This window comes from Gambusia affinis, linkage group LG02, assembly GCF_019740435.1.
Source record: "Gambusia affinis linkage group LG02, SWU_Gaff_1.0, whole genome shotgun sequence".
NCBI classification, from domain to species: Eukaryota; Metazoa; Chordata; class Actinopteri; order Cyprinodontiformes; family Poeciliidae; genus Gambusia; species Gambusia affinis.
The window spans coordinates 24,622,664-24,635,196 of record NC_057869.1 but is presented as its reverse complement, the minus strand read 5'-3'; the positions used below and the strand labels follow the sequence as shown (position 1 = coordinate 24,635,196).

The following is a 12,533-nucleotide window of genomic DNA, read 5'->3' as shown; positions in this document are numbered from 1 at the left end:
ATCGGAATGAAGAAGCAATACAGCAGAGGAAACTTATCTTTCTTCTTCTTCTTCCAGCTGTCCTGCACTAAAAGCCAGCACACCTGCAGCCCTTCACTCCGAGATGCTTGAATACAAGCAAAAACTTCTAGGAAATTTCAAGACGAGCGAGTCATTCTGTGGTAAAACTGTCTCAATCCAGTAATAATCCTTTACCAGTATGTTTCCCTTGGGGATACAAAGCATCTTATTTCTCATCACAGAGTAGTTGAAGTGGAAAACGTCTGTCTGTCTGTGTGTGTGTTCCTCTTGCGTCAGTGTGAACTTTAACATATGGGCCCATGGGATGCAAGTGATAAATGGCCCATTTATCACTTGCGGCAGAAATCGAGACAATGTGTATTGTTTTACACAGTGACAGACGGCATGAGACAGCGGGGTAGCATCAGTCAGACTCACCTCCACGTTGTGTGCGGAAAAACCTGCCTGAGACATCTGGAGGCCAAACGCCGTCCCGTTCTTACTGGTTCCTGTGTAAACAAGACTATGTAAACAAGAAGTGTCCTGAAGCACTGCTGCCACAGAAAACTTCACTTTAAAGCAAAATTGCTTTCTAAGAGCAGCACATTGTTTAGCATCTGACTCAGAATTTGATGCACACACAAAAATCTCTTTTTTTCTCTCTGACATTTAACAAATAGAAGAAGTGATTTTGGTCATCCTAAATACTCTAAATCAGAAAGCTTTCAGTCTAACTAAATGTAAACGTCTGTTGAGAGCTGTCTATTTAAACACTGTGCACAAGTTAAAAAGAACACTAATACTTGATTTTTCTTTAACGTTATTTGCTTAGTAGAGGGTTGTTTTTTTTCTTGCACGTTACCTGAAGCAAACTTAAACTCAAAGTTGACATTTAAAATGAATCTTTTACCAACCTTCAAGGCTAAAGATCCGCTCCCCAAGAGCATCAACAATATCTTTCAGAGCTGACTCGTCTGTCACATTAAAGAAGTGCTTGTCATCGGGGTCGCTGGCGATGTACTTGATTTCATTAAGGAAGGTCTCTGGATTTATTCCTCTGCGGTTGTAGTAGCCAAGGACCTGCGAAGGTAAGATTTGACAAGCTGTCACATTTGAGGCTATTCCAAGGTTTCTGACTTCTTTTCTTTTTGCAGACATTGATAAAAAGGGCTTTGACCTAAAGAGTTTAACGGGGTCTAAAATGATTTACATCTGACCTCAACGAGAGAATAGAAGAGACACAACACTCTTTATTTATTAACCCTCCTGTGGTCTTATGAGATGAGGTCATTTAGGCCACACGACCTTTTCACTGTGTGTGCAGCCCGACAGGGTTGCACTGACCCCTCATGCACGTTTACGATTTTTAATTTTTTATGTGTAGTTTTGGGAATTGACAGTCTTACGGAAATACCCCCGGCCCCCTCCCAGCTAAGACCACGGGAGGGTTAAACAAATTTCCATTACATTTCTATACTTTCAAAGTATAGAAATGTAAATTAAAAAAAAAGGAAAAACACTAAAAACAAAACAAAAAAAATATTTAAGAAGCCAGAGGTTGAGTCAATCATAAGCTCTAACTCCAGAAGAAACACGTTTTGTTGAGGTACACTGTTAACCACACAGAGTTTATAATACTTCAAATGGGTTACCTACACAAGTGCCAGTTAATGTCACTGTTTCCAGCAGATATTCAGCCAACTGACTTTACTGTTTTCTGTTCAGACGGTGACAGAACGCTAAGCCGCAGTAAAAAAATAGTAGCCCCACCAGCACTGGCACAAGCCACTGAGCAATGTGGTCTGGGAAGGATCATTTACACCTTTCAACTATATTTCCATACAATTATTGCTTTGGATTTGGAGAGGCTTTTGAATGGTATTACGAGCGATCTTAGCCAAGAAAATGGTGCATGCCGAATAAACCACGCAAATAATCGAAGTAGCAGACTCACAGCAATGGCATAGCGGGTGATGCCATCCTTCTCGCTGTCTTCGATGGCTTGCTGGAGATCTGGGCTGTCGTGTGACTCTCCATCAGTGATAACAATCATTACCTTCTTAGCGCCACGTCGACCTCCTTGCTTGAAGGCTTGTGAGCTGCGAGAAGGTAAATGTTTGGTTTCAGTCACATAAGATGCACAAAAAGAGCTAGCTAAAAAGGTTGATGTGCGGACAGGTGCTGCACCGCGCTGTGCTGATGCCAAGAGCTGTGTTGGTCTCCTCTCCGCCGCGCTGATCGATGCTGCGTGCCCTTTTTACCACCTCCTCCACTGATTTGTAGTCACTGAGTTTAAATTCATGAACCACCTTCTCACCATACTGGACAACTCCAACCTGCATAAAATAAGCATCGAGTAAAATAAGGAGGAAGGCTCAGTCTGGTTGACATAGCTCAAAATAAGATTGATCTGAGTTTCTCCATAAGAAGAACTAAAAAAAAAAAAAAAAAGGAAAACTCATTCAAATGTAGCGTTTGAAAAAGTTTTTGTTCCCTGACAGATTTCTTCAGTTTTTGCTTTTCTATAAACAAGCGATTAGCCTCAAAAATGTTAAAATCAGACTAAGATAAATTGTTGTTTTCATAATAAAAATTTTGTTATCAGTGTTTAAAATTGAAATATTTATTGAGGAAAAAAAATTATGTCCAAACCAGAAAAGTTAATAGCTCATCCTTCATGATTTAATTGTGATTTACCACATTTTTCAAAAAACTTAATTCAAGTCACTATCTAATTATTAAGTATCTAACAGCTTACTGCAATCAGGGAATTAGGCTAAAAGATTTCAAAAAGCCACACCTGATTCACCAGAAAATATCTGAAAATAGATTAGAAATGTCGAACAACTACCAAACTAAGAAGGGCTACAAAGCCATTTGTAAGGTTTTGGGACACCAACAAACCACAGTGATGAACTTTAGCCACACATGGAAAAAATAAAAAATAAAAAATCCAAAAACACAGAGCACATCAAGAGTGGATTAAATGCTGATCCAGGATGTCGCATAAGATCAGAATCTTACAGGTCACAAAAAGTCATCAGTGTGACAGCTCCAAGATGAAACACACTGCTGAGCAACAAGAAACACAAACATCCATCCCACATTTTCCCAAAAATGTGAGACTATTTTCCCAAGACTTTTGGGAAAATATTCTGTGGAAAGTCGAGACAACAGAGGTACGTTTGCAAGGCGTACATTAAATCTGGACTAAAACCAAACACGGTCCTTCAGAACAATAAACATGACTCCTGGTGTTGGTGTGGTAGTGTCTGGAGCTGCTTTGCTGTGTCAGGACAGAGGCAACTTGCTGCAATTGATGAAACCACGAATTCTGGTTTCTTGTAGAAAATCTTAAATAAAAATGTTTACCAATGTGCTTCTGAGCAAACACACCAGCAAATCCACATCTGAACTACTCATAAAGCCAGAAAATAGATCTTAGAGTGGCGTATTTCTGCACTTAATTCTAATTGTGAAGCTATGAACAAGTCATTAATTTGCCATATCAGAGCTTTAAATCCTGAACTGTACCACAAAAGGCGTTCCTTTAAGAACTGCTCCTCGATGACGTAAAGGACACAGCGCCAGTTGTAACGACCATCTATGCTTGATGCCGCGAAAGTGGCAAAAATCGGTTCTGAGGTCTAGAAGGCAGTTACTCGTTCTCAAGGGCCATGTTGGTTTGGATAGCTTTTTATCCCTTAATAACTGTAACCTTCATTTGAATGTTGCTTTCCATAAACTCAGCTTACTTTTGTCAGATCTTGAAATTTGTTTGATCATCTAAAAAAAAAAATCAAAAACTGTTTATATCTGGTAAATACTTTTTCGCAACACTGGAGGATTTAAAAACAGACATTTGATTTAATTCACTCTGGGTTTCCTCTTCTATAGTATCTGCACTCTAATGCTGTTTTCTGATTATGCCCACCTGTATTTGACCTGGTCCAATGTGGAACTTCTGGAGAATGTTAATGAGGAAATCCTGCACTTCATACCAGGGATAGATGGAGTTGGAGCCATCAAGGACAATGACTATGTCCATAAAGGTTTCACATCCTGAACATAAAAAAAGAAACACATGTTCATGTGTGAAAATATAATCCCCCTGCTGTGATTTAGAGCCATCAGTGGATCTTTGTCAAGCACAAAATATATTCTAAAGCTTACTCTGAAAGGCAGGGATAATCGTCCTGGAAAACTTGAAGCTTGCATTAACTTTGGAGCATAGTCCAGTGCTGTAGTAGGAGCTGCCACACTCATACGACCATAACGGCCCGCAAGCCTGAAATGTAAAAGAAAGTGTTTATACAAGCAACAACTAAGTGCATTCTGTAAGAAGAAACTCAGCAGTGTAACCGTATAATCAAAAGACAATCTTGTGGGCTTGGCCTTTTTTTCTTTTCGTCAACTGCCATTTCAATAAATATGTTTCAAGGAAGCATGGCTTCGTTTACAGACCCACTCACCACAAAGCTGCTGTCTTTAGGGTTAGACACGAGCGTCATTCCCAGCCTCATCTTGTCCTTTCGTTCTGATACGTTGGTCAGAGATATCTTTCCTTGAAGGAAAAGGAATTTCACTGAGAGGATCTCAGATGCACAGATCCATGCATGCACAGTCCTACAGAGAACAAACAGAGGCTCCACCATGTGGGACTGCAGTTTGTTATTGCTGTCTGGCCAGGCAAAGCAGTGTCCACATCTTCAGATCTCAACGTTTACGCCACTAAACTGCAAGTGATTATCCAACCAACATCACATGTGCAACTCGTATGAATAGGGTATGCAGTAAAGACTGCAGTGTGGTGAAATACACACATGGAAGTGTACATGAACCATTAAAAAGTGGAGTGACTGGTATGGTACCCAGACTCTTGTTTCACAGAGTTTACTATGTCTAGCATCACACGTAACATTGATAAATATATTGATTTTGGTCTTGGACTGTCAAATTGTGATACAAGTATTATGAAAATCAAAAGGCTTTAATTGTTATTGTACAGAAGCACAACAAAATTCATTTCTGTATATTCCATTCAAAAACAGGTGACTGACAGTGCCGCCATTTATTATTGCTGGTACATGGGCTGTTATTGGTGGCTACTTAAAGAAGCAGTATGTTACTTTTAAGTTACATAAGTCAGATAATCTGTGAAAAGATCTCCTCCCCCTACTCCCTGAGCTCCTATTGTCATCTGCAGAAATACACCACTCCCAGTCAAAACCAGCCAATCAAAGCCAGGAGGAAGTTGTTAGTGCTGTCAATCAGGCTCATATGCACGCTGCTGAATGTGCTAATGGCAGAGAAATAACTTAAAGGAGAGGGCTACGACCCTTCTCCTAGCTCTCATTGGTTGTTTCTAATTAGAACTGGGAGCACTGGGAGAAAGCAGACGATTATCTGTCTCACACCATACTGTCACGTCATAATGACAGTTTCAGCAAATATGTGAAAAATATTTTTTTAATAAAAGTTATGTCATGCAATTTTTATTATTTACAAGGTAAATGAAAATATATTAAGTGTGCTTTAGTGGGTGAACATGACCCAAGAACAAGTGCTGGTGACTTATGGTGTTACATTTCCTCTCAAGTCCAAACTTGGATTTGGGTAAGGCACTAAACCCAACTTATTTTTACTCCAGTACAAAGTTATAAAATAATGGGTTTTGCTAAATAACAGTAGGCTAAATCCTAGCAGGTACTTGTATTTTAAAGAGACAGTTAGGATGATTTCATTTCTTTGCAGTCTATCATGTGAAACTTTGGTGATGAGCTGCTATACTTTACCTAAATTGAGCTTTGAGCAGCTGTTGCCGCTGGTTCTCTTGTTCAGCGCGCATTTATATACATCCCCTGTTTGGTAAGACCCAGTCATTTCATACGGCGCACCCACTAATAACCTGGAAACACAGAGAATTCATACAGTTAGAAATGTGTGACTGTGCTCTGCAAAAAGCCTTCAAATGCTCCTTAGAGTTTGTAAACAATACACAACTTCTCTCATTCTCTCTTTCACTGAGCACAATGTCTGAACTATAACCAGCTCTCTGAGGGAATATGACCAGCTATTAAATTCAATGACCCACACTAAACACCTGGGTCGACTCAGAAGATTTTAAACCTCTTTTTCTAAGGAAGTGACTTTGTTTATTTACTCTGGCCAGCAAAAGCCTCATATTGAAGAACTCTTCCACAGTCACACCCAGAAGCCACTTCGTGCTGGTAGTTCAAATTAACTTCTTTGAAAAATCCTATAAGGAACCTCAGGAAGATATGTGTATTAGAAAGGCATGTCTATCAGAATATAAGAAAGAGTGTTTTACAATTTTTTCACCCACAGTAGTTGAGAACATTATTATGAATACTAACATATCTGTCTTTATTATTCCTAAAATAAATATAGACAGATGAGAACAAAATTATATGATCATCGGTGGTAAGTAATTTTTCTCTGGTTAGCATGAATGTCTCCAAAATATTTCTGTCTATTCTTAAAAAGGGTTTTGGCAACAGATGTAAATGGTTTTATATGAAATGACTGAATATACCCAGATCAGGCATTACATTATGACAGTATAGAAGTCATCTTTTGCTGCCTAAACAGCCCTGATCACTCATGGACTTTCTTTACAAATCAAACCATGTTCCTTTGAGTCTGACATGTTTGTCTGGCAAAAAGACAATTTGAGACAGAATTTGGAGGTAAACTCAAAATTTCGAGCTGATTGTTTTGCTCCTCAAACCGAACTTTTTGTTTTGTATGCCTTAGAGGTGGGAGATGGTACATGCCAAATTAACATCAGACCTCATGGGACAACTTCTCATGAGACAACCACATGAATGGATGACCCTTAGCTGCCCATGACCCTCTCACCGGTTCACTGCTTTTCATGCATGTTGACTGCGGCAGACCAGGAACACCCCATCAGATATACCGTTTTTCTTGAGATCTTTAGACCTGAGCTATCACAACTTAGCCTTGATCAGCCTTACTAAAATTCTTAATCTTCTCTGTCTTTCCTGCTTTATTTCACATAAACTTTGACGGTTAAAAGTGAATTAGTTGTGTAACATATTCTAATACTAACAGGTGCCATAACGAAGATATGATCAGTCTTATTCACGTCGCCTATCGGTAACTATTATGTCATGTGTGTTCAGTGGTAATTGTGCATCTGCTTGTATATTTAGTTCATTTTTTGTAAGGTACCTGAACTTCCAGTCAGTGTTGTGACGAGACATTGGAATGTCTGAGAAAATAACATTTAGTCTCATGCAGGCTCTTAGATCAATAAATGAAATCAGAGGAATTTTGCTACCACAGACCACCAAGCCCGCCCGCTGCAGATGTCTGAAGTCCTCAACGAGTAGTCCTAAGAGCTGGACACTCTCTTTGGACTGTTTCATGTGTTTGCACATGAAAATACTTCTCGTCGAGAGTCAGTCTCTGACGAGAGGTCAGGGTGCTCTCATGAATGTCTTCCTCTAAAGTTTAACTGACCTAATGTTACGATGAACATGAGTCAACGTCCGAGCAAATTTAGGGCATGAAGACCAAATGCTTTTCAAACATAAGATTTCTTTGTTCTTTGTTCCCCTTAGGTTAGACTGCCAGAGTTCTGAGGTGTTTCATGTTGCAAGTCTTTTGATGTATAACCAACTCATTATGCTTATAGCTCATTTGCAAACTTGAACTTCTCACAGCTTACTAATTTAATATAAAGTTGGTTCCACCAGCGGTTTTTCACCCTCCTGCGGTCTCAACACAACACTGAGGGGGAGATGTTACTGTCAGATAGCGGGGAAGCAGGAGGGAGTTTGTCCAGTCAGACCGTCAGTTCCCGAAACCACATAAAGAAAATTTTGTAAAAGCGCCCGACCCTGTCTCTTAAGACCACGAGAGGGATAAAAAAAAATCTCACTCGCACAGTGCCTTCACAAGAAGTTATGCTGTTTAATTTGTAAATAGATGCGACTTAAAAACCCAGCAATAGGATTATGATCCTTGGATGTTCAGATGTCTTCAATTCTACTTCTGTCATTATGTGCTAACATTTCTTGTTTAGTTTAGTATTAAAGACACATCACATACGTCTTTGAAAAAGGTTGTGCAAAATTTTAGGAAAGAGAAAAATTATATTATTAGAATCTAGCATTAATAGTTGTGTCAAAACCCAGCCCCCTCATAGTGAAGGGAATTACATGAACAGAACTAACTGCAACCAAATCAGAACTTTACTTTCAATGCTTTACGTTCCCAGCTACATCACAGGCACAAGTCTAACAAATTGAAAAATTACATCGCACTCGGTTTTTATAAACGTACCACATAACTGAAACAGATCGTGTACATTTTTAACGTTGTTTAAAGTAAAAATCACAGGGAATGTGGCAGTTATGGAATAACTATGAGTTCAGTGGTACTGTAAAGAAAGACATTTGACACCACCTTATGGGAAAAGCAGACCGCAGCCAGACTTTGATGAGGTCAAAATCTAACAACTGCTGTCAGATCCGCAGGTCAAACTCATTCATTTTTTAGAAAAAGTGTGTATAGATAGGAAAATATGGTTAAATTCAGCACTGTGAAAGCAAAAGCAAACAATAAAAGGATAAAACTTTTGTATATTGTACAGTTTTGAGTTCAAGTCAAACCAACGTTAACACAATGAACAGGCAACAAATGCCCAAAAGGATATGGGTTATCAGACAAGAAATACTAAACTGTTGCTGTAAATTGTGACTAAATCTAAGATTAGATCATTTTATAGCGCTATCTAAAGGTTTTAAGACATTTGCAGAGTGCTACTGTGTGGCCGTTTTGTCACATAAACATCAAAGAATGTTTTAAGAAGCATGTCTGAGGTTTCTCAGCAGGGGCCCCAGCTCCGAGGCACTTCACAGTGAGACATTTTCCATCCGAGATGCATTTTTACAACCTGAAATACTCTGGAGAGGAGTTCGATCAGATCACACAGGGAACGGTGAATGTTGCTTTATGTATTCATTGGAAACCTCAGTGTTCAGTTTAGGCTGTAGGATACTGGACAAAGCTCCCCGCGCGTCATGAGAGCTTTGAGCGGTGGATTTTCCTATGCATTAGCAGATTATTCCACTCCATTTTTGCAGTTCCGACTGCTGAAAACATCTGCAAAAATCTGAGGTCTCTCGCTGCTCTAAAAGTGTTTTAGTGTAGCTAACAAATCCTCTTGATTATCTAATAGGATAAAAGACAGTAAGGTGGTATCTGGCTCCGATTTCTGGTTTGCAGGCCTTTTTCTGTAAAGACCCTGTGATTGCCTGAGAAAGACCGCCATGGAAAGAATGACTGAGAACTATTACAGGCGGTTGCATTTGGATGATCTTTCTATTCAAACAGTTACAGAAGCAGACTCTTTAGGGGATTTTTTATTTTTTTTAACCGGTTATGAGCCAACATATTGCAGCAACAACAAAAGAAAAGGGGAAATGTTCAAACCGTTCATCACTGGACATGAAAGAGTGACTCATATGGAAGCAAGAGTGAGTGTTATTGTTCTTGTGGCCAATTTTTAACGTCTCGCCGAATCTGGAAATCATCTCATTATTATGGATCCAACGGTGCGCATATTTTCATTGCTATTAATATCATGATTATTACCGCACTCATTGGTTTCTCCTATGTGTCTTCGGTTCAGTTCGGGACAGATCAACCCCAATGGAGAGAGCGGGGGGAAAAAAAAGGAGGGATTGCTGCCGTCGAGTTAAATCGGATCATTTTGTGGAAGCGATTAAGATTTTATCAAAATGGCAAAAATGGCCATCTAACACGTACAGTAGCCTGACCCAAAGTAAATGCATGAGCATTTCTAACCGTGGTTACCAGGAAACACAGGATTTTTAGGGTTTGAGGAAGTGCCATCCCCAAACCCAAGCTGCCATTAATGTGGTAATGTTTTTCAGAGTTGGAGAGGAGATGTATACGCTGTGAAACCACATCCCTGCTCCAAACAAGAGCTTCTGCCTGATGTCACGCTCTCCCATAACATTCCATCCATCTACATTAACAAGATAAGTGGGCTTTTTTTGTTAACGCTGTCTTATAAATCAAGTGAATTGTAATGGGGACGTTATTCTTTTTTAAAGACATTTATTTAGTTTGTCCAGAATGCCCGAGAGCGATGGACAGACATTCATGGGAAAATGAGACTCATGATGCAGTTAAAGGCAAATACTGGTTACTGCAAACGTTTGTCACCAAAGAGACCTTCAGGTTTTCTTTTTTTTCCTTAGGATAAACATTTCTGGTCATATAATTACAGGTTCATCAGAAGAAGGGCCATTGAAAAAAAGCACTGCACCATTTTTTCCAATGGATGAATACGACTGGCACGTGTATATATGGGTCCCACTAAAAGAGCATTATTGCCCTTATTAAGTGCTTTCCTTTTATTTTTGGCACAATCAGCATGAGATATCTGGAGAAAATTGTCAAACCGTTTCCATGAAACACAGAGGAAACTCTCTGCAGACGGGCTTGGATGGCACCACTAAGAATATCAGGATCTGAGATCAGGAAGACAGCTCAGTTTGATGCATCCGTTTAAACTTATAAAGCTGCTTGTACTACTTCTGCAACCGTAACTTGTTATCAATGCACAACTTTTTCTGCACAGACAACAGTTCAATAACACTATATTCCCGATTATCTTGCATCCTAAAATACGCTCCAGTCTATACGTATAGAGATGTGCTTTCTTCCTCTTTTTTTCTAAAAATGCCTAAAAATGATTTCTAGTTCATGTCTCTTGCTTCCAAACCTTAAAGCTCATTTCAATAATGTAACGGATTTGGCAGTATAGTGTTAGAAAACTTCTCTCTGTTGAAAGAAAAAACATCGGATCCAGAGTCAAAGGAGAAACTGGGATTTACAGCATCCTCCACATTTATTACACCCACCACATTGTAATTAATAAAATGAGCTAATCCCTATAAAAAGTTTTAAATGCATGGATCAAATGACAAGTTGATTTAGATTTAAGCCATCACCACGGAGTCGGAATGGGTAAACAATTGCTAAATCCAGTCTTAAGGATTTAAAATGGTGGAATATATTGACCGAAAATACAACCACAATATCATAGAAAAGGGACTTACTAAGAGATTTTACACTGAGGTCTGTCTGGGTGAAAAAGAAATAAAGTTTGATAGTGTTGCAGTAGAAAAAGGACACTGTCATCATCATGCTCTATTTACCCAAAGAGCTCTGTTTTGGACCAGACAGTTAAAAGTCGCACAATGTGAGACAAACAGAAGGTTAATAACAATTACGTTTGGTGGGAAAACGTCCCATTTGGCCTTTTGTTTTAATTCAGCTCTACTCCAAAGGCATTCAGAAATGCATGGTGAAAACAGAGTTTAAAACAGTTTTTAAATCCTTTGTTTAGATGGGAAAAAAATTTGTAGTCCACTCCAGCAAACAAGTTCAAATAAAGGAGTCCAGCGGCAAACGACTTCATAGACTCCCTGCAGTGCTCAGTGATGTGCAGCTAATGAGCAGAGGTCAGGTCTCAGCTGAGTACGACTGTAGAAAAACAAACAGTGGAAGACTGAGTGGGAGGCTTCTGTGGAACAGGGCTTAAATATGCAGGTTTAAGTTTCCCATCAGCTTTGACCCAGGCACTTATCTGGAGGCCTATTCTCAGTTCTGGGAGGAGAGAGAGTCTGCACTGGCAAAGTGCTTAATAGACCAAAGCTTAGTGTAGATATGTAGGGAAGGGCTCATTGATGACTACATCAATGAGTGAACCTTAAATGTGACATTTTGATGTAAACAAACTGATTAAGTTCCAACTAAATTTTGATCTGCTAAAAAAAAAAAAAAAAAAAAAAAAATGCCAACGACTTCCTTGCTTGGAAAATAATTTCCTATTTCAGAGAAATTGATGAAAATTCCAACTCTACTTTCCCACTATCGAAGACCTCTTTGAACTCACCAGCATGTCTGCCTTTCTTTGGGTTCAAGTCGTAATAAACCACTTATTTTAACAGACCTGAATTCCCAGCAGGGAATCTGCTTCTATCTAAAAAACACAAGTGTTTCCCGGATGCCAACAGCTCTGGAAATGTTGAGTGTAAAACTATTTAGCATAGATGCTCTCTGCCAACATCGTTAGCAGTAGTAATGGTGATCCATCTCAAAGCTCGGTTAATTTGGGAGCAACATTAAATGGAAAACCGAGTTTGGAATGTTAAAAGGTTGAGGATTTGACGATGGGATGATTTATGGCTAGTCAGGAGCTAAATTAATTATAAATATTAATAAACTGCATAACCTGTAAGACAATGTGACGGCTATCACTCAGCCAGCTGCAGGACTCTATTAAAATTAAATATTTGACCTAATTCAAGTCTTGGTATTTCAACTCTAATCTGGAGAAGATCTTTAACTTAGCCCTGAATGTGCAGATTTGTTAGAAGCTAACAAGTTTTGCTATTAAATTTGTAGTTCAGTCAATTCGTTTTTATGCTGACTGCACTGCTAAG

The 12,533-nt window shown here is 39.1% G+C and overlaps 1 protein-coding gene across 3 annotated transcripts in view; it reads right to left on the bottom strand.

Moving 5' to 3' along the window:
- The window catches only part of itga11a (integrin, alpha 11a), a 56,408-nt gene that overhangs the window by 32,126 nt on the left and 11,749 nt on the right, over positions 1–12,533 (bottom strand). For 2 of the 3 annotated variants that reach the window (XM_044097499.1, XM_044097507.1), the window contains exons 3-10: positions 5,796–5,908; positions 4,473–4,564; positions 4,174–4,288; positions 3,935–4,062; positions 2,188–2,336; positions 1,955–2,099; positions 915–1,080; positions 439–509 (exon numbers count right to left, since the gene is read on the bottom strand). In XM_044097499.1, the coding sequence (XP_043953434.1) occupies positions 439–509; positions 915–1,080; positions 1,955–2,099; positions 2,188–2,336; positions 3,935–4,062; positions 4,174–4,288; positions 4,473–4,564; positions 5,796–5,908 (979 nt within the window). Of the gene's footprint in view, positions 1–438; positions 510–914; positions 1,081–1,954; positions 2,100–2,187; positions 2,337–3,934; positions 4,063–4,173; positions 4,289–4,472; positions 4,565–5,795; positions 5,909–12,533 lie in introns of those variants that run through there. The other variant, XM_044097515.1, reaches the window with a different exon arrangement.